Consider the following 23288-nt stretch of genomic DNA (forward strand, 5'->3'; position numbering starts at 1 on the left):
TCTGTTATCTCACCGAGTAAGAGTTTTTATGTACATTTTTGCAGGAAACGGGGTATTCATCCTAGTCCTGAGATTTATATTCACAACCAGGTTATACCTTTTAATTCTGAGATAAGATTTTTTGGAATAATTTGTGACTGTAAATTTACTTTCTATTTTCATATATATTGAACTTGAGGAAAAAATGCGAGAAATTAATAAACATTTTAAACGTCCTCTCGAACACTTCTGGGGTGCTGATCGGACCTCTTTACAGCGGGTATACCAAGCTGTGATTTTATCACGAATAGATTAAGTTATATGATTTATAACTCCTCTTGTGATTCCGTGTTGAAGAAGATTGACACTATTCATCACTCTGCTTTTCAAATTTGTTCAAGTGCATTTCGCACATCCCCTGTCCTAACCTGTATATAATGTGTGTCATCAATTTCCACTACATTTAAGAGTCAGAAATTATCTTTACTATTTTAAAATCATGACTTCATTTAATCATCCTCTCAAGATAAGTTTTTAAATCGGTTTTTAGCTCTCCTTTGTTGCTCACTCTTTTCCAATTACACCCTTTTCTGAACGCATAAAATCTTTATTGTGGGGCTCATGGCTAGATAATTTAACAACTTTTTCAAAGGTCGGGATAACCTGGTTGGTACAGCGTTGGATTTGCAACCTTTGGGTTGTGAGTTCGGACCCTGCTGGCCCAAGACTTTCTGTATATATGGTGACTGGTGCATGTATAAATCTGTTGTAATCACAAAATCCTCCAAGTCGGAAAAATACCACTAGCGGTCTTGGATCAGAGGTGATAGTTCTTTGATTCATGTCTAAATTACGATCTATGGATTAGTGAATGAACTGTATGAATGAAGCCCCCCCCCTCCTGAAAAGGACTGTGATGTATGAGTTGCTAAGGTGTACTATTTCCCTAGATGGTTCTATTGAAACAACAGATGCTAAGACTCGGCTTAAAATCGCTCGGTTTTGTCAGTGGGCCTATCTGTGTCAAGTGCCATAAGCAACAACAACTTTTTCTATCAATCTTTTCCTATATCCACCTTGGAAAACAATTTCTGTACACTTTTCTGCACTTCATTAATCTTGTTGGTTTTCCAATTATGTTGATTTTGGAGTTGTTATTGATAACTTTACTTTCAGCCGTTACTTTTCCATTACTTTGTTGAATGTACACAGTTGAAATGTCTGCAATCTTTTAGCCCATTCGAAATATTTCCTCAAATTCTCATTGCAAATTTTGCGTGCATATAGATAGTTTGAGCGTTTTACAATTTAAACATTTTGATAGATCTAATCCAATTTTGTCAAATATCATTGAACAGTTGCTGTCATTGGAATCAAAAGGTTTTGATATATTATCCTACATTCCGAATCATGCTTGTATTCACAAAAATGAGTTGGACTGACAATGCTGCAGAGTGAATATCAGTACCTTTCTACTGTTTGCTGTTCTTACATCAAGTTTATTAAACAACGTGTTTATACGAAATGGCAGAAAATTTGGAATATGCAAAATGATGATAAACTACACTCAGTTAAACCACCCATACTTGTGTGACTTGCTTTAAAATACCATATCTTGGATGTGAAGTTGAGTTGTCCACAGACACAGGTATCTGCTTTTTGGAAAATTCCCATTCTTGAATAATTGTGATGTGGTTAATTCTGTTATCCGTATTTTAACTAAATGTCTTAGTTTTAATTCTTATCATTTAATATTTTTCTTATCTTCTGTTTTTAAATGGTTGAAAAATCTTACTCTTAACTTTTTAACTTTCTCGAGACTATTGTTTTCTTTCACTGCATTTGAAATTTACTTTTTATCATGTTTCCTTTTAATTGAAACATACTCTTTTAATGCTATAGAGTTAGTTCTTTTTGCTTTGCATGATTTCACTTTTGAAGTAATTTCTTTTATAGCCCAATGAACCTTATATTTGACACAGCATGTCATACATTTGGCTTTGTGCCAAAGAAATGTGACATACATATCTATCTATCCAACATCATCAAATAAATTCACACATTTGGAAATTTTTCAATGTCTTATTGCATTTTAATTGTGCATTATACCCTTTTAAACAAATAGAAATATTTCATAATTGGAAATGGGTAAGTAAAGCTTTTAATTCTATGCAATAAAGCAAACTGATATTTCAAGGAAAATGCCATATGAATCTGTTTAGAAATACCAATGACCTGCTTATATACTCAAAAATTCAAGTAGTATTCACAATAGCTATCATTTATTATTGTTGTTGATGATATTAATTTTCTGTAGCTTGGAATCTTTCCCTTCCATTTTTGTTTGTTTCTTGATATTAAAAAAAATTAATACGGAAAATAACATAACAATTTGAAGTAAATATTCTCATAGCTATTCTGCATAACTTGCAAGTGTTACATATTAAAGGTTGAATTCAATACTTTTTCGTCGCATTTACTTATCAATATTTTTTCACTAATACAATGGTACTATATGTATTTAAGTAATATTCATTGTGTTTTGTATATATGATAAGTACATGTCTTTTAGATATTTCTTGTAATGAATATAATTAAATGCCACTGTCTTACGTTAAAATAATTGTAATATAAATACTTCATTGTTAATAAATAAAATATAAAGTCATGTAATTTGTTTTTGTTTTTTTAAATTCCTTATAAGAAAATTAATTATTTAGTTGAAAATAATTTGTAAATGTTAGTGTAACAAAAGAAAAGAAATCTAATATAAGTGTATGATTATTTAATTTTTGAAATATTTCTCAACTGCTTTAATATATTTATATCTTCTCTTTCTGAAATATAAATTTAAATTTCAGGTTGCAAATAGTATTTTATCTGAAGAAGGGGTCCTAGGTTTCGAATATGGTTTTAATGTAGAAAATACCGATAATTTGACAATATGGGAAGCACAGTTTGGAGATTTTTTTAATTCTGCTCAAGTTGTTTTTGATACATTTATTTCATCTGGAGAAAGTAAGATATACTTTAAGATATATTTTTTAATCAATAAAGTCTTTTTTTATTCCTTTTATAATATACAGACTACTGTTATTTGTATTATTATCAATGTGGACAGGTGTAAAAATATTATTTGCTATGTTTTAATGAATAATTCTTGAAAATATTTATATATTATTGATATATCTAATTCCACTATTAATTCTATGACTGTTTTAATTACTTTCTATATTTATATTAAAATTGCATTTAATTTCTTCCCTGTATTCACAGCAAAATGGCTTCTACCTAGTAATATAGTTATACTGTTACCTCATGGTTATGATGGGGCAGGCCCTGAACATTCATCATGTAGGATGGAGAGATTCCTCCAAGTTAGTATAAATTATTTCCTTTAACTATAATTTTCATTTGTTAGTGAACATGATTTTTCAATATGGTCTGCTTCTTATAAATTTTATTATGTAATTGAGAAATAACAATGTGTCGATATATATAAATTTAATTTGACTTGGTACATTAACATCTTGTTTTTCTGAACTTTCAAACCGGTTGTAGTTTCAAATTGTTATGGGTCTGATACAAATATATTCAAAAGTTGTCACCTCTTGCACTTCTTCCATCCTATGAAAATGCAATAAATTTTGGCATAATCATTTAATTTAATTTTTTTAATCAAGTCGTTGCTGTTATATTATTGCATTAAAATTGCAAATCTTCCAAAATCTTCTTTGAAAATTTTCTAGTTGTTAACACACGTTTTGTGAAATTGATTGGTGCTATTCAACACCAAATAACAGACCAGAAATTTTTTGTCTCTCCCAAAATCCATTTATCATTGAATATATAAATGTAGTCAGCTTTAAATGTAGAATGAAATGTGGTTTTGCAAGTACAGAAATTGTGAAATTTTGCATATTTTATGAATTATTTTGTTCGAATAATTAAATCTGTAAAAAATAATTGACATTTACAGTACACTCCCGATTATTCGCGGAATTGGGTGGCGCAGCCGCCACGGATAACAAAAATCGCGGATAATCCGAAAAAAGCCAAAAACAGGTATAGCAAAAGAGAAAAAAGTCATTCCAACTTTGAAAAATCGTTTTATATACAATAAAACGTAAAATAAACAGCAGGAAATGTTTAACTAACGCTTAATATTTTAGTATATCACTCAAAACTAACCTAAAATGCATTTTGTTGATGAAAACAGAAAAGTGCTTTGTACTTACGCGAGGCGTCAAGGATACACAGAAAAATTAATACATATGTACTGTTTTAATACTGTAATGTATTATGTAATTACAAACGCATAACTGTAAAACTGCACCTTTTTGAAGAAAACAGTAAAAAAAAAAGTAAAAAAAACTTTGTGTGATAATCCGCTCCTTGGATAACCCGCCCACGGATAATCGGGAGTCTACTGTACTTTTTCATATGAATTTCTTTTTATGTTGTAAATATTATGGTATAAGAATAATGAAGTTAATTATCATAGTAATAATTCCTTGGTTGGATTTTTGTTCTTAGATGAGCGACAGCAATGAAAAGAAAATAGACAGTGATGATGTAAATTGGCACATTGCTAATCCTACAACACCTGCTCAGTATTTTCATCTTCTCAGAAATCAAGTAACTAATAAATTTATATATATATATATATATGCTTGTTGTAATTCATTACACATATTATATATGAATTCTGCTGATACTTTTTTAATACAAAGTCCTATTTAGCTCGTAGAAGATATTTATGACTAAACAAACTTTTATTCCAAAAAAGTATGTTTCTCATTGAGTGACTGTTTATGAGTCAATTATAATATATATTGATAGAAAGCCTTATCAAAGTCTGAGGTGTACTCTTTATGATGTACAATAACTGAATTTTGAATCATTTAGACTCTTTTTAAAATTGCTCTTCCTACTGTCTGCAGCTTCGATTTCAGCATGTTTAAACTAAATGCTAATTTTTGATTTTTATCCTTCTATGTTCATAGCAATAGTTTCTCAATATATAAATCTCAATAATAGTTTTTCTATATATAGTGTTTCAGAAATATAGATTAAAATTTTTAGGATCATTTTAAAAGATCAATATTTATTTATATGGATGTAAACTAAATTTTTTAAAAAGAATAGTTTGTTTTTATATTTACTTGAACAATTAAAACTGTGTATTTTTCTACATTCATACATAGTATTTAAGATGATGGAAAAAATAAGAAAATGATTACAAATCAAAAATATAATCATAAAAAACATAAAAATTGAAAGCGCTTTTTTTTATTTAAAAATTTGAACTTTCATTCATGAATAAAACATGTTTTCATAGTTTGTATTTCTTTTCCTTAAAAATAGATTTTACACATTCTTGTAACTTAATCATAGTTTTAAATTGGTGAAACATTTAGTTAATTTCCCAATACTTTGTATGAAACTTTTTCAATAAATAATGAGTTCTTTAAAAAAATAATTAAATATATGAATATGTTTCTGATCATATATTTTAATCATTGTAAAGTTTAAAAAAAATATTGTGATTTTTCAATGTTAAATTTTAAAAGCACATGGCCTTTATTTAAGTGTTTTTTTAACTAAAATGATTTGCAGCCTTTGACTTCAGTTTTTAGTGAACTATATCTATGGTTAACACTAATAGTTCTTTCTAAAGAAACTGAGATTATTAAACCAAAATACGAATAACCTGTCGTATATCAAACTATTCCAGGAATCATGAATTTTTATGGAAAATTTTTTTGTGTGTTATAACATTTTTATGTATGTGGAACAAAAACTTTCCCATTAAATTCTGTATATTTTTGTGGAAAAAATTTGATAATTGATTTAAGTCATAGGAAGAAACAAAATATGATAAGAAAAATATCATTCTTTGAATCTTTGTGCAATGCATATTTTCTCATACCAAAATCATTTTACAAGAATAAACACTTACCAGTTAGTCATATGTTATGCCTTCAATTTGGAGAATCCCTTTTCTAACTTTGGGGGAAACTAACTTTGCAAATCCAACTATATATTTTATTGTATTATTGTATCTATTATTTTATAATTAATGAGTTAAGTAAAATGTTTATAATGTTGATCTATTTTTCATAAGTGAAATTTAAAATTGTGAATATTTTTTTTTCTATTTCTTGACAACTTATTGTAAGTATCTTATGATTTCATAAATAATTATGGTTTTAATTATGTATCACGTTTTTCTTACAAGGTTATATCAAAAATTTTGAAACCGCTGATAATTGTGGGGCCAAAAGTGCTCTTGCGCCATCCCTCAGCAATTTCTTCTATGCAAGAAATGGGACCAGGATCTAGTTTCAAATCTGTTATAGAAGATAACAGTGTGAGTGCTAAAAATGTTAAAAGAGTTATTTTTTGCTCTGGAAAGCACTTCTATTTGCTTCAAAAAGAGAGGGAAAATCGAAATTTGAAGGATTGTGCAATTATTCGATTAGAGGTAGTGTATATATTTCATACTGCTTTTGTGAAGTGTACATTCAGACATTTTATATATTTTCTTTTCAAATCTACATTTCTTTGAGAATTTAAATTGGTAGAAAAAAAAAAGAAAAGAAGTGCTATTTTTTTTAAACTTAAATTTTTCATAAACAGTATTTAATCAAATGGTATAAATTGACTAGCAAAAAAAATAAATAAATAAAACTTTAATATTCAGTATAAATGCCATAACATACTTTTTTCTTCAACATGAATGTATTGAATGCAAAATATACTTTTTATAAAATTAGACTTTCTTTTAAACTTTGTTTGTTACGATGTAATAAACTCAAATAATCTGAACAAGACAAAATATATAATCTGGCAATAAAATAATTACTATTATTTAACGGGAAGAAATAAAATTTTTAATAAAGAAAAAAATTTCCTCTAAATAATGCTTCTAAAATGTATACTGAACTCAAATAATAAAATTAGGATGAAAAAACATTTGTTTAAATTATAACTATTTAAAAGTAACAGAATCATTAAATTATATTAATTATTGTAGACATTATTTATTTGAAATTTTTTGCTATTTTGTAAGTATAAAGCCTTCTATTTTTAAAAATTTAATAAATAAAAATATATTAAAATTAATTGGTTATACATATATGTATATAATATAAAGCAATTTCTTTTATTGCCATATATTTAATTTGTGCTATATGAATAATTACTTAGGAGAATTATAAAAAAAAATTAATAACTAGCTCATAGGGAGATTTATTCCTTTTATAGCACTTATTTGTGTTACTTTGTATTACATAATTTAGTTCTTAATAAAATTTACTATTTTATTTTCAGAAACTATGCCCTTTTCCTGCAGAAAATCTTCATAGTATCGTTAAGCAGTATACTAATGCTCAAAGTATGTTTTCTTTGAATGCATAAATAATTCTTATGCTTTTTATTCTTTTTAAATGTTTTTTAAAAGTTGTTCTTGAACATAGAATCAAGTTAGCAAATGCACTACAACTGTAGATTCAAAATTAAGTTAAATGCTTTACAACTGTACCTTTTTGTTTGTTTGTACAGTGAAGTTTTTGTTTAAATGCTTGCTGTATTATGTGCATGTTTTTTTTTATTAATTATTTTTATTTTGCTATTGTTACGGTTGCTTATTTTATAAGCAGTGCTGCCCTGAAATGTTAAAAAATATATTTAATAACAATTTATCACATTTTTAAAACATTGCATTTGTTCTTAAGCCTTAGAAAAGTTTTAAATGATAATACATTGAAATAAAACTCAAAGTGCATTTATAGTTCAAGACACACTAGAAACTTGGAGTAATATAGAGTTATTTGAGCTATTTCAGTAAAAGTTGCAATACTAAAAGTTAGTTACAATCTTTTGACAGTTGCATCTTTTATAATCCATATCCCAGTCAGTATATAATATTCACTAAAAAAATCAACACAAAGAAACCCTTATAATGTGTCCTCAATCGTCATATTTTAAAAGACGGTTTAATAAATGTGTTCTCTCAATTTCATATGGCAAATTGGTAATTTTGTGCAAGTCCTTTAGCATCCAAAGAAAAGATGTTGAAGATCTGGAAAAAAAATTTTAAAAAAAATCGTTTTAACCTAAAAAAAAGTGCACATAAATAACAAATATCAAAAAGATTGCTCAAAAGATCCTAAAGAAGTAGGAACTTTAGAAATAAAACTATCTTCTAATATTAAGAATTAATCTTATTTACTGAAAAAAATTATGTACTCCAAGTATAATTTTCATCCTGAGTGTAATTTATATTTAAATATTTGCCCTTTTAATGTTTGCCCTTCAAAGCAAAATAATATGTTGGGAATTCTGTCATTCAATAATGGTTCAAACGATTTTGTTGAAAAAAAAGTTTAACAATTATCATTCCCATGTATTACTTCATAGTGGAATTATTTTGACATCTTTAAATAAATTACTGTTTTATTTATTCATTTTAACTCTTTAACATCCAAGCACTTTTCAAGTGGCACTCCCTTTAACATCCAGACTTTCTCAGCGTGTCTCTGAAAGACATGGACTCGTCCTAGCTGAGGGACAGTTACCCCCCGCACTCTGAAGTAATAAAACTGTCGACGCTCTACCTTGAATAATTGCCTTGCGGTTTTCGACAACGAGATTCATTTTCCATCCACTTACGAGTTTTATTCTGATGTATTTATATTTTTTAGTGTGAAGTGTTTCGTTCATCATCTTTGCGGGGCATTTTTCTTTTTATAAAAAATTTGAAATTTATTCTATAATTTAAAAAATAGTTGTTTTTTTTCCGTAAGTTTCATGTTAGGCTTCCAAACCATTTAAATAAAAACTGGCTTTACTAGCAATTTCAAAAACATCTTTATGTTCCATTTAATTCTCAATAGGCTTTTACGTTTTTTTGTTTCCAAAATTAAATAATATGTCATATTTTACCATGTAAAAAATTTTTACATAGTAATGTAAAACATACATTATACATATATCAATGCAATTACTACATTTTTTTTTACATAGTATAGATGTCAATGCTTTTCAGTTATAAACAAGATAATGTTTTAAATCTTCATTTAATACCGAAATAAAAACAATCGTTGGATAAAAAAAAATGTTATTACTCTTTTTGAAAGATGTTTTGAAAATAATATATTCTTTCAACACTCAGCGGAGATTTGTTTGTTTGTTTTTTATTGTCTTTAGCATATATTTTTTTTAGTATAAACGATTATCTTTATTGAATTTTTAAATATAAAATATTATTTTGCATTTTCGATAGTGGTACCAAGAGAAAAATTTTAGAACTTTAATTAAATTTTTAAAGAAGTTTTCACATTTTTTTTCTCCAAAACCGTACGCATTCTTGCTTTTACATTATATAATTGAAAAAGAATGCAGAGTAAAGATAAATTCCAAAAATATCTGTATTTTGCCACTCATTTTTACTAATCTTTTAAAATATAACTATTAAAATTTTTTTTCTAACCAAGGGAATATATTACGTCAAACGTTATATATCTCATCTATCGAATTGATTCTATAGATGAGATAACATATTTTTAAAACTTCATTTAATACTGAAACACAAAAATTTATGAAATAAAATTCGGGGGGAAAATTACTCATCGAAATATATTTCAAAAATACATTCCTTCAGTTTTCAGCCTGAACATTTTACTAAAACATTACATTCTTCATAAACTAAATATGAAGATTTAACACATTTAAAATTACATTAATCATAAATATTACTTTTTTAGTATGAACTGTCATATTGAATTTTTCATACTGAATTTCTGATTTTAAAATGTTATGTGAAGTTTTCTATAATATTGTTAAGACAAGATAAATTTTTGAACAAAAGTTTCATATTAAATTTCCACAAATTTACACACGAGGGAATCATTTGCAAATTTTTGGTAATATGTATATTATATAACATTTTTTGACTCCTCATCTCTATCTCTCTCGTTCACCTGACCCTCGTTAGTTTCATCTCCTGCTTATTTGCTTAGAATAAACGAGAGATCAGCTAAAGTATCATTTTTTGGCCAACCATCATCTTCGCTGATAGATTACTGTCACTTTCATCAGAATCAAGTAAAATTGCTTTAATTTCTTCTTCAGTGTGTTCACGATTTCTTTTACTCATAATGAAGAAATAATAAGCGTTTCAATAAAAAAATTACTCTGATAATCCAAACACCCGATTCACAGTATATAAAATAAAGAGTAGAAATTCACAACTGAAGATAAATTTTCTGAATGGCATTCTAAAAAGGAACTCAGTATTTATATAAATTATCTCACTCTTTGAAGAGGGCGATAAAGAATACTCCAATTTTTTTTTTTTTTTTTTTTTTTTTTTTTTGTCCTTAATTCTATTTTAAAAGCGGTAGTTTGTACACGGCCTCAGAATTTCCGACAGTCCTTTGATGAAAGAATAAGATGCAGTGTAAAACGACTTCCTTCCATAGTAACAAGTATCGATACCCATTTTGTGAGAAAACTGCGATGTGAATAGGCCGCATTGACAATGCAATGGTTTTTCTTTATATCATTACAATAGTCTTACTACTGGAAAGGTCTTCTGATGCTTGTCCGAAAAATAAACAACGTGTCGGTATCCTTATATATCATTCATCGTTACAAGAGAACTTCAGTGGAAAATTTCTTTTATAAATGGCCATAAAATCTTTCCAATTTTGAGCTAACAACACGTGAAAATAGAGACTAAAACCCTTTTAAAATACAAAATAAACGAAAATAACCTATTTAGTGAATTTCTCCTCAACCCCTACCGCCCTAAGGCAGAGGGGAAACTACTGTGAAAAAGCCGCGATTGTCGAAGATAACGAGGACCTCCTGGAGTGTTCAGTAGAATAGCCACTTTTAATACCCATCTCCCCTAAAACGGCTAGCAGCCGCCCCAAACCGCCCCACGTAGATGTTATAGGGTAAATTCTCAAACCGCCCCGCTGGAATCGAGAGGGTTAATAAATGTGTTCTCTCAATTTCATATGGCAAATTGGTAATTTTGTGCAAGTCCTTTAGCATCCAAAGAAAAGATGTTGAAGATCTGGAAAAAAAAATTTAAAAAAAAATCGTTTTAACCTAAAAAAAAGTGCACATAAATAACAAATATCAAAAAGATTGCTCAAAAGATCCTAAAGAAGTAGGAACTTTAGAAATAAAACTATCTTCTAATATTAAGAATTAATCTTATTTACTGAAAAAAATTATGTACTCCAAGTATAATTTTCATCCTGAGTGTAATTTATATTTAAATATTTGCCCTTTTAATGTTTGCCCTTCAAAGCAAAATAATATGTTGGGAATTCTGTCATTCAATAATGGTTCAAACGATTTTGTTGAAAAAAAAGTTTAACAATTATCATTCCCATGTATTACTTCATAGTGGAATTATTTTGACATCTTTAAATAAATTACTGTTTTATTTATTCATTAGGAGCTCTTGATGACCAGATGGCCATCTGTTATATTAATTTAGTTTTAAGTTATAAAAATCATCAATATCATGTGTTAACGTATGATTTAAATTATATGGCAAATCGAAACCTTAAATAAATATTTTATTTTTAAAATCATTCACCTTAAGAGAAAAAAATCCAACATATATAAGCTATTAAAACTTTTTTAATTAGGAATTTTATTTAAACTTTTTTACCCATTTTAAAATAAAATAGCTATTTATGTTACTTAACTTAAAGCTATAACTAAGTATAACTATAACTTAACTTAAAGCTATAACTAATAAAATGATAATTAAAAATTGATGTAGTAGTGAGGTAGTATATGTATCTTTATAATGTAACATTCATTACTCACTTTAACTGTATAATATAATGATATAGTACTAGCTTTTAATAATATTTAAGAATATGTATTTAGAATGTCAGACAATATTAATGAATTTTTGTAATATTATAAAATCAAATATAAAGAATACTTTTTATATGAATGACATTTTGAAATAAATATGATTTATTTATAAAATTATATGATCATCAATGAAGTTTTATTGATATAAAAGTCTACAAGGCTCCATAATACTTTTTTCTTGAAATTTTATACCAAAATTTATAACAATATAATACATTTCGTATTTTTTGTTGTATTACACTCATCACTCACTATTTGATAAAAGATTCTTTTTAAATTTCCTTCAAAGTTCTTTCTTAGTGTGTGTAAATACTATATATATATAATGTGATCAGTAAAGTCCTTTTAAGCTCTTTAAATTATAAGCAGTGTTTTGTATAGCCAGAGAAGTAATATATACCTATAGTTAAGTGACTATGCTGAATTTATTGTGACATGCTATAGCACTTCTAACGCCAAAATGAGGAAGTTACAAAAAAATAAGACTTGGGAAGTTAAAAAAAAGTCAACTTAGAAAAATTTATGCTTTATCATAATAAAAACAAAGGAAAAAGTTCCATGAAGTTATCTGTAAGATTGATAGAAATATTTCCAATTAAATTTATGAACTTTCCTTTATAATTTCTAAGTCTTATTTTTTAATTTTTTATTGCTTTTTTCATTTTTGTTGATCTTCAAACTCTCAGAGTTAGAAAATTCTATTGATGTATACAGGATGATCGGTAGTCATTTTAAATCCTTTAAATATAAAATGGTGTCTTGTATAGCCATAGAAGTAGCGTTTACCTTTAATAAAATGACTAAGCTAAATTTATGGTGACAGGTTATAGTACTTTTAGCTGTAAAATAAGGAAATAACAAAGATTTAAAAAAAAATGAAAGAGGTCATCCGAAAATTCCAATTAGAAAAAAAGACTCACTATACCATAATAAAAACATAGGAAAAAATTTCTTAAAATTATCTGTAAAATTAACTAAAATTATTGCAATTAAAATTAGGAATATTCCATGACTTCAAAAAGTGAAACCTGAAAGTAAAAATGTTACTTCTTTGGCTATAAAAGACACCATTTTAAATTTAAAGAACTTAAAATGATCATCACCTATGTATCAATCATCTTGTATGAATGACGAAGTTATTTACTATTATTTATTGCATCTTCAAATGATGTCCAAATTATTCAATTATCTATATTGTTGTCATAATATACAGGCAAAATATCCTCAATCATAAACATTTTGGGCATCATTAAATTCATGTCATAATTCATATGATCATAAAAACGATATGTTTCTTATAAATATTTCAGCAATTTTCATGTAATACAGTTTATATGAGAACTTGTCTTTTGACTGATTTTATTGTTCAGATTTTTTTTAAAAAAATTTATCTGAGCTGCAAGAGTTGGAATTGGCATGGTCGAAATTCAGAGCAGCCATTGTATTATAGAATAGTTGAAATGCTATAAAAAGTTTTTTTTGCATTAAAATGAGTGCAAAATAAATCAGTACAAAAGTAAAATAATATATAAAGGAGAAATGCATTTAAAAAGTTTTATTTTTATTAGTCTTCTAATTAATTACATTTCTGGTATTTAAGCTTCAGAAGTAATCTATACTTATAATAAAGCTCAATGTGTGTGTGTGTGTGTGTGTGTGTGTGTGTTGGCGCTCTACAGGCCAGACCGTTTGACATATAGCTACCAAATTTGGTACATGTATACCTTGGAGGTTGGGAATGTGCACCTGGGGTTTCTTTTTTCGAATTTTTAATTAGAATTTTAATTATTAATTAAAAACTAACTTTCCCGCCAAAAAAATCTTCCATTTTCCCCACCGCCAACTTTTCCGCCAAAAAAATCTTCCATTATCCCCAACGCCAAACGAGAAAGGCTTCAGTTTTTTTTTTCTCCCAACAGTAATGAGGCTAGGGTTAAAATTTTTCGGCGGATTATTTCAATCGGTTCTGTTTATGTTCTTAATGTTTGATGCATTTAAAATTAAACATTGTTAATTAATCGATCTTTCAGATTCATTCTGAAGTACTTTTGAATTAAAATAAAACAGAATAAAGGAAATTAAAAATTTCTAATCCGCATAGCGTTACCCCAACTGGCGTAGAAAAAATCACGTATTTGCGTTACGTAACCGGCGAAGAAAATTCACGCATGCGCATTCTGTTCTGATTGTTGCCATGACAACGTTATCAATGGATGATTTAAATTATTTTTGGGTTAGTTGCATTCTTTTGTAAGTAAATGGTATTTATGTTAGTTATATATTTTTTGTATATGCTTATAGTTTTAAGTACATCGTTTTTAAAGTAGTTTTTTTTAAAACCTGTTTTCAACCGTTTATTTTAAACGAATCGTTTTATTTTCTTAGTGTTTGATGCATTTAAATTTAAACATTGTTAATAAATCGATCTGCTCATAATGAATCTAAGAAAATTTTGTTGAAAAACTCTTGAGATATTACATAAATTAAAAAAAGATATTCTTTAGTGCCCATAAAGTTTAAACGCTGAGTGACTCTATTTTCAGTAATCAGATTATAAAAAAATGCTTTGTTTCAGTAAAAAATATTATTATATTAATTGAAGATAAATTCTTTCCACTTTAATTTAAAGCATAAATTCTACGGGTGCTAACAGAAAATGAGAGAGATACATATTACGTTATGACTGAAGGCCTTTATAATATTATGAATGAATTATATGATAATCAAAATTTGAAGTTTTAAAATATTTTGATGAAGAAGCTATTAAAGTAGAAATTGCATAAAATATTTAATTATTAAAATTTTAACGAACATTAAGATTGGCGAACCGGCTGGTCGCCAAAGGCGGCTAGTATTTATAATAAATAGAATATTTTGTTTTTGAATTCAGTTAGCATTAAATAAAATATCCATCTACATGCGTGTTTGTGTTTTCCCTAGTTTACTATATTTTGCAATAAAATATAGTAAACTGAGGAAATGTATTAAACTAGTACATTTTCATCATGCATCAAAAGATTAATGTGTTTAAAGATCATTTTATGATCACATATTCCAAAGTTGTTGATTTATTATGACTAGACCTAACAAAATCTTAATTTAAATAGATTTCATATGGAGCCAAGAAGAACATCAGAATATGGGACCTTGGTCTTTTATCGAGACTCGATTTCGTAATCTCCTTGGATGTCAGGTAAATAACATTTTGTAAATATAATTGGCAAGTTTTCAATAATCTAATGCATTTCATTAGTACTATCAACTTACAATATATTTAATAAAATATGTGTATGCTTTCATAGTTTTCTTTTTAAATGATACATAAAATATTTAATAATTTTATTGTGTAAAAACCTTCTTTTAAAAAATACAAACACATAGCATCTCTTATTTGTGTGTTTTCACAAAACTTGCACTATATATCAGCCAACTTTTCCAACCTACTTATCTGATTCATAAAATAGTATAATGTTTTAGGTCTTTGCTAATTTTTTTCCCCATAAGTCATGAATTGTGAGCTACTTTGTTTCATAAAATGTTCTGTGAAAAAGGAGACATTTAATTTTTTGTAAAAAGTTTTTTCAGCTTTTTTTTAAAGAAAGATTAGTGTTAAACTAAAAGTATAATTTATCTAAAAATTGTTTATTATTGTATATATTGCAATTAAAAGGAACTGTCTAATTTTTCAATTTTTATATTCTGAAGAAAGCCATCATCAACAATTTTATTTTATTATTTTTTTTACCTTCTAATTTATAAAGAAAAGGAATTGCTGTCAAAAAATTTGAACTCAAAATTTTGACTAATCTCCATAAACATTTTTTTTTATTATTATTGTATGTACCTGGGAGCATGGTAATTATAAAAAAACTTTGAGAATGAGGACATATATCGTTTTTATTTATTTGACTGTTTTTCACCTCTTTTTCCTTATTTAGACTGGGGGGGGGGTCTATCTTTTTGCAGACAATTTTATGTATTCAAATAAAACCACAAGTGTTGGTTTTTAACAATGAATTGATTTTTTCTACATGTGATTATATGTTTGTAGAGCATTTGTTAGATATATTTCAACATGATTTAGTGACTCGCCATAACTGAATTATTAAAATATTTTCACTTTACTTAATTTTTTTGTTCAAAAGTTTAGAACTTTTTAACTATATGCCAAAAAATGTGTATTTCATTCATTGTAGATTTTTTTTAAAAATGAGAACATTAAGGCTTCCAAAAATGAAAGTAAAACAAAATACTGCTCCAAAGTCATTTGTTACTTTTGCTAAAAGGTACCAGAAATAAATTAATGCCAATAAAATTTGCTTTTTTACTTTTTTATATACAGACTATTCAAAGAGAAAAAATATATATAATTGCTAAAAAATACGAACTCTAGATTTTGCACAATCTTTTTGATTTCAAACCTCCAAATAAAATGATTTTTAATAATGTTTGCCTGTTAACAAGAATACATAAAAAACATTGAGCTGAAATTTCTTAACATCAAATTTGTAGATTTGTATCAAATTTGTAGATTTGTATCAAATTTTAAATAAAATCCATTTCCATTAAGTTTTTTTTTTTTTTTTTTTTTTTTCATTTGTTTATCTAAGCCCATGTGAAGATAACTTCAAAATCAGCATTACATCAGTAAAATTTGGCCTACAGTTTTGACATCTAAAGTATACATCAATATCAAAATTTTGAATGAAATCCATCAGTGAATTACTTAAAGGGAAATTGAAGGACTGACCAAAAATTTCCCAGCATTCTCAGTTTTTTTTTTTTTTTTTTTTTCCCAATACTGGTTCAGTGATAAAAATCAGTATTCTCTTGGCTTTCACAGCTTTTCCTTTTCTGCTGTGGGGAAAGATGATAATATCTTTCTTAGGGACTATGCAATGAAATATTTGAGAGATATGTGTTGCAGATAGTATTAAGCTTTTTTTTTTTCTTTTTTCTTTTTTTTCGAATGTACCAGAGTGATGATCTACTTTTAGCTTTTTATGTATCTGATATTCATAAATTAGTAAAACTTTAATTTTACTAATTTTTACTTTTTTTAAAATTTTGGAAAAAATTTCTCATTTGAAATTATTTTTTCAGTAAATTACTAATGCCTGTGTAATTTTTCTAATAGTGTACAATTAATAAGTGCTGGTATAAATAGGAGCAAATTATTGCAAGTTTCACATTTCACTAAAAGAACATCTGATAAAGTTATACACTTTTTTAGCATGATTGTTCAGTAGCTTATTTAAAAAGTCTCCAATAAATTTTGCACTGGTAAGAAGTTTTAGTAGAGAACAAGTTGGCATGAAAAAAAAAGAAATATGTTCCTTATTATACTTTTATCAGGAAGGATAAAAAGATGCTGTTCCCATGGAGTTAATTGATATCTTAGTCAAATCATCTTTCTTCAATTTTTGTAATTTTAATATTAGGAAGATGTGATTGGATTAGCCTATTCTTTTATTTGAAAACCATAAACTATATATATTTTTTAAAAAACTGTAGAGAACTTACTTTTTTCCCCATTTCATGAATACACATTGAAAATGCTTCAGAATATTGAAGTAGGAAATTTAAATGAAAAATATCATCTTTCTTGACATGTAGTCTATGATCACATAAAGATATTTAATATAATCCACTTAGTAAACATTACTAAAAAAAATTGAGAACTTTAGAAACCTCAGCTATTCAAAATATCACTTATTTTTGTGGAAATAGATGTCAAAAGAAAGAGTTATCAATGGTATAAAGTTAGATCTGATTTCTTTATTGAAAAAGAAATTTTTCTTAGAAAAGAGACTTGCTGAAAGTGAATATAAAGTTAAAGCACTTTTTTGCTAACAAGGGGAGGGCACGGGGCTGAAATCTGAGATCGGGATGAAATTTAGTGTAATAAAAGTATACATTTAGAATGCTCATTCATGAAAATATTAAAATGCAATGGCCAGTCAATTTCTAGAAAATGGTTTTCAAACTTTTGTCAAAGCTTATATACTGATAATTTGACACCTGTCCTGATGATCCCGATGACGTGGTTGTCTAGGTAACCATCTCGTATGCAGAAGGTCAGGTTTCAAACCTGGCTAGGATTTTTTTTTTTTTTTCTTTTTTAATAATTTTTATTCAATTAAAAATTTACAAATACTCTTAATGTTTTTTATACTTACGTTTTTTATTTTTTTCATCCAAAATAAATATTTATTATTGACATACATAATAATAAAATTAAAATTTTAATAGAAAAAAATTATAAAAACAAATGCATTTTTTAAACAAAATAAAATTATTTAAATTTAATTAATTATTTACAGATAGTTTTAATTAATATACTACTTATTTTTGTGCAAAGATAAATGTTTATTCTTTTAATACTTAAATTATAATTTAATGTTTAAAGGAAAAATAATTAAAAATGTGACATTAATGGCTACAGATAATTTAACTTCCTTCATAATTTTCAATTTTCAAATTCTTGGATTTTAATAATAATACGTTATCAATTCTAACTCAACGAAGCTGTGTTTTTATCAAAAATTGAAGGGAGCAGCTGATATTTGTTAAATATGTAAGCAAACTGCAGTAATCAAAAGAAATAGTAGAGAGCAGGTGTTAATTTATTGAATGCGTAGGCAGATGGTTCAAAGCATATTAGATGTATACAGAATTCTTATTTAATTGAACATGATTAAGAAATAAATTCTTGCGAAGATAGTATAAAAATTCAATCAATTGTACATCATCAATTGTCATCACCAATTTTTAATAAGATGATAAGGTATGCATGGTACGCTACACCACTTTCTGATGAAAGAGCGATATTTGTAAGTGCAAATAAAGTTTGTTTTCCCATAGATCTTTTAAAAAAACTTTGCTCTTGTGGACAGTCATCATTTATCAGTTGTGCAAGATGTCAAATATAATTTGTTTCCAATGTTTTTATTATAGTTACCATTCTTGTATATAATCGAAAGTAAATGAATATAAAAATTTTTAGAAATATTGAATAATTTTTTTTACGATATGAGTATTTATAATTAATAATTATCACCATTTATGTTATATTTATTACTATTTCTTAAATATTAAATTACAATTTAGTATTAAAATAATAAATATTTATCCTTGCATAAAAATAAGTAGCATATTAATTAAAACTATCTGTAAATAATTAAATAAAAAAAAAATTTTATTAAATGCATCTGTATTTATAATCTTTTTCTTTTAAAATTGTAATTTTATTATTGTGTATTTTGATAATATTTATTTTGGATTAAAATTATTAAAAACATATTAATTAAGAGTATTTGCAATTTTTTATTGAATAAAAGTTATTAAAAAAGAAAAAAAAATCCTAGCCAGGTTCGAATCCTGGCCTTCCACATAGGAGACAGTTACCTAGACAACCATGCCATCGGGACGTAAGTCAAATTATTAGTATATAAGCTTTACCAAAAGTTTGAGGACCATTTTCCCGAAATTGACTGTCTATTGCATTTTAATATTTTATGAATGAACTTTCTAAATGTATACAATCATTATATTAAATCTCATCCTGATCTCAGATTTCAACCCCGTGCCCTCCCCTTGTAAGCCAGTGAAGCTTGTATAAAATTAGTATGAATAATATGATTTTTGTTTACTTATGTTCTTGAATTTTTTTTTTTTTTTTTTCCTTCTGAAGAATTGGAACATTAATAAATTAGCAGTATCTTTTTCTCTCTCTGTTTCTCTTTTACTAGTAACTGTAGTGTGATTAATTTAGTTAAGATATGCATTGTAAATCTTTTAATAAGATTTTTCAAACAAAATTTACATTAAAAAAACTTTTATGTACTTTTAAACTTTTATGAGGTTTGTATTCTATGTTTATACTAGTAAAAAATTGGACACTAACTTAGTTAATACTCAGCTTATTATATTTAATCGAATTCATTGTTTTATAATAAAATAAATAAAAACTTTTATGGTTGGTTTTATTTCTTTTCTCCAAAAGTGTTTAAAAAGTACTAATTTTTTTAAAGATAAAATTAATCTCTGTTCTCTGTGCACAGTTGTGATTCTTCTGAGGATCTGCATTTTTTAAAATTTTATAACAGAAAAAAAAAATCTGCAATTCAATGAATTGGATCCTATTCATCCAATTCATTCAGATAGGAATTTGATAACGCAGATAGAAAGTAGAAGTTTTCCTTTCTTGCTGCTCATCCCTCCTTACTTTTATCTAGCAAAGCTGTTAAATTGCAAAGAAATATTCATCATTCTTCTACATCTCAATCTTTTACACAAAATAAAGTTCCCTGTTATACCAATGTGAATGATGTCTAAAAGTAAGTGATGAAATGTCAACTGACTCATGCGATTGAAAGGACTGAAAAAAAAAAGCCAGTAATGTGTCCGTGATATGCTGCAAAGATCTATTGAGCATTAAGAGAAATATTCACTAAAATAAACCTGCAAAGCATATTTACAATAAAATAATGGCTTTCCTTTCATATTTGTTGTTATATATATATTTAATGCTTTTATTAGGAAATATCTGAGAAAGATTGAGATTATTCCTACTGGTTCTGTTAATAATTTTCAGTACTATATAAACCATTTGAACTTCAGATCATTTTCATAGGCTTTATTTATGATTTTACTAAATAACACATTGCTAAAATATATTTTATAAGTTGAGCTGTTGCGGTGATTTAATTTAATTTAATTTTTTGTTTCAATCTTTATAAAAAAAAAAAAAAGGAAGAGAAAGACAAGTCACATTTTTTAGAAACTCATTTACTAGACATATTTCGAACTTTGATATATATGTTGGGTTTTTCCACTTTTTAGAATTTAATCAATTTTCAATATTCTTGAAATTTAAAATTTGATTATACTAGAAACTTGTTGATTAATGATTGTGTCTTGTTTTTGCCGAATTTTGAAACATAATCAAATACAGAAGTCTTTAGATAATTTTCTTGTATAAAAAAGATTGCAATATATAAATTTTTTTTCTGAAATGTAACATATTGTTCTATTTTACATGGATTCCTATAATAAAAATTGATTCACATTACAATATTCAGCAACGAATTACACTTGTTAAGCAAGGTTCCACTATGTAATTCAATAAGAAATATAATATTTAGAAGTGGCATGTTAAGTACTTCCTAGCCAAATCGTAAGTTAATGGTTGGATAATAAATTGCAAAAGTCATTAACTTCAGCCGTTACTTTTAGAATAAAGCCTCTCTAGTATATATATATATAAAAAGATAATAATGAAAATATTTATCTACAATAAAGATCACAATTCTGCTATTTTCACTTAAAATTTTAGATTAAACTGCACTTTCCTTAATTAATTCTTATTTTATGTTACTGAATTATCTACCTTTTAATTCCTGTAATGATCCTTACTTATTTTATATGGACCAATGAAATTTAAATTTGCAATGAAGAAAATCTTGCTTCTTAATATCTGAATATATATATTTTTTTAATTTAAGATTTCTTAACTTTTCTAATTTATTTTTTAAAGTTATTTAATTTTTTAAATTTATTTTTGCAATGTCTTCTTAACTTATAACCTTTCATATTTCTTCTTAATCCCATAATGTTATTTAACTTGTATAGCTGAAATATGCTGGCAGAAGACCTTTATCAACACCAGCTGTTGGAATTGGGAAATTACATCAAGATGAAGTGCATTTCCTTCTGGATGAAACTTTTAAATGATTGCCAAATTTTTATAATGAGCTTTATAATGAAACATGTAATTAAAAATTATTTTGTATTGAAAGTTTATGAATAAATATATATATTGAATCTAAAAAGCATTTTATCTTATTTTCCTAACAGCATTACACATACAAGTGGAGGGAAGGGGGATTATTTCAGCAATTTGTGAATATAACATAGCTATAATTTCTGTATATAACCTGAATCTACAAAATTTATTAAATTCAAGCAAATGTAATCATAATTACTTCATTGCGCTTTTCACATATTCTTTAAAAATTATTGCAGTATTTGGAAACAATTTCAAAATTGTGGCATTAAATATAATTCTTTTAAGGAATTAGTTCTTAACCAAAAAATAATAATAATAAACAGTAATGAAATTATCACTATTCTTTATTCTTATCAATTCAAATATCCTGTGTTCTATAGTTTATTGTAGACGGCAATATAATCAATTAAATATTTTCTAAGTAATCTTTATCATTTTAATAAAGAATTTTTAAAGTGCTTTCAATATGCAAATCTAATTTATAAAATGATGGAATTATATAAACATAACTGAAATGTCAGTATTTTTTCCTTTCTATAATTATCAACAATATTTCTTTTTAAAACTTTGTAGGGTTTTTTTTTTTTTTTCGTTGTTGTTGTTGTCAATTTCATATCTTTAAATGAGCAATTCTTGTATTATATTTATTTCGTGTATTTCAGAAATGGCTCTAATAATTCGAATCAAATTTTATATTTAGATAAGGTTTTACTTTTTAAGTTTATCTATATAGGTGTCTTTTCTGAAAAAAATGCAATTTTACACCCACAAAACTATACACTAACTATTAGAATAAGTTTATTCAAGTTCCATTTCAGTGTGTGAGCAGTGCAGTATAGTGGTCAGAACAACATAGCTGGTGCATGTGTTTTGAATCCTCAGTTCGAGTCGTGATTTTTGCTTTATTTTTTACTAATGTATTTATATTTAATATTACTAATTAAATTTATCTATATACTTGTCTTTCCTTAAAAAATGCGATTTTACACAAAAAATATATTATTTTTATAATTAATTATTAGAATCTTTTTTTATCTCCTCTCATGCTGACAATGTCATTATGGCACTATTTCGGACCCGATTTCACCATGGTAAAACTAAGTTCAAAAATGTAAGTAATGAATAGTAAAATGAATGCTGTAATATAGATCTTAATCATTAATCTATATATAGACTGTTTCAAATAACATATTAAACTAAATGCATTCATGATTTTTTTTTTTAATTACCAGTTCATATGTAAGTAAGATTGAAAAATATTCATATGTAACTAATATGCGATTAATATCTAAATATTTTTTCACAAAAAAAAAAATTGCCTGGCTTGGTTTTCCAGGTCCTAGAGCATTTTATACATTAAAATGAATAATAACACCTAATAAAATTAACCAATCAGTTGGAGTTTGATTTAAATGAAGAAGAAAAATTCCGTAAAATAAACTTAAGACAATTATAATAAATTTTATTTTTAAAAAATCATCTTAACAGAAATTCTAATGGAATATTAACATTTCTTAATGCTTCTGAATATTTTTGTGTATAAAAATGTCAGTAAGCTGTGATTAAAGCGTTACGCTTAGAAGCCGAAATGAAGGTTAGAACTGCC

At 26.2% G+C, this 23288-nt stretch overlaps 1 protein-coding gene across 1 annotated transcript in view; it reads left to right on the forward strand.

Annotated features, from left to right (window-relative positions):
- LOC129971221 (2-oxoadipate dehydrogenase complex component E1-like) overlaps positions 1–21693 on the forward strand; it is a 55983-nt gene extending 34290 nt beyond the window's left edge. The window contains exons 17-23 of the mRNA XM_056084810.1: positions 2841–2997; positions 3256–3356; positions 4516–4617; positions 6221–6466; positions 7315–7378; positions 15000–15085; positions 21526–21693. Coding sequence (XP_055940785.1) covers positions 2841–2997; positions 3256–3356; positions 4516–4617; positions 6221–6466; positions 7315–7378; positions 15000–15085; positions 21526–21627 — 858 coding nt within the window. The 3' untranslated portion in view covers positions 21628–21693. The remainder of the gene's footprint in view (positions 1–2840; positions 2998–3255; positions 3357–4515; positions 4618–6220; positions 6467–7314; positions 7379–14999; positions 15086–21525) is intronic.
- The last annotated feature ends 1595 nt before the right edge of the window (positions 21694–23288 follow it).

The sequence above is a fragment of the Argiope bruennichi genome, chromosome 1, assembly GCF_947563725.1.
Source record: "Argiope bruennichi chromosome 1, qqArgBrue1.1, whole genome shotgun sequence".
NCBI lineage: Eukaryota > Metazoa > Arthropoda > Arachnida > Araneae > Araneidae > Argiope > Argiope bruennichi.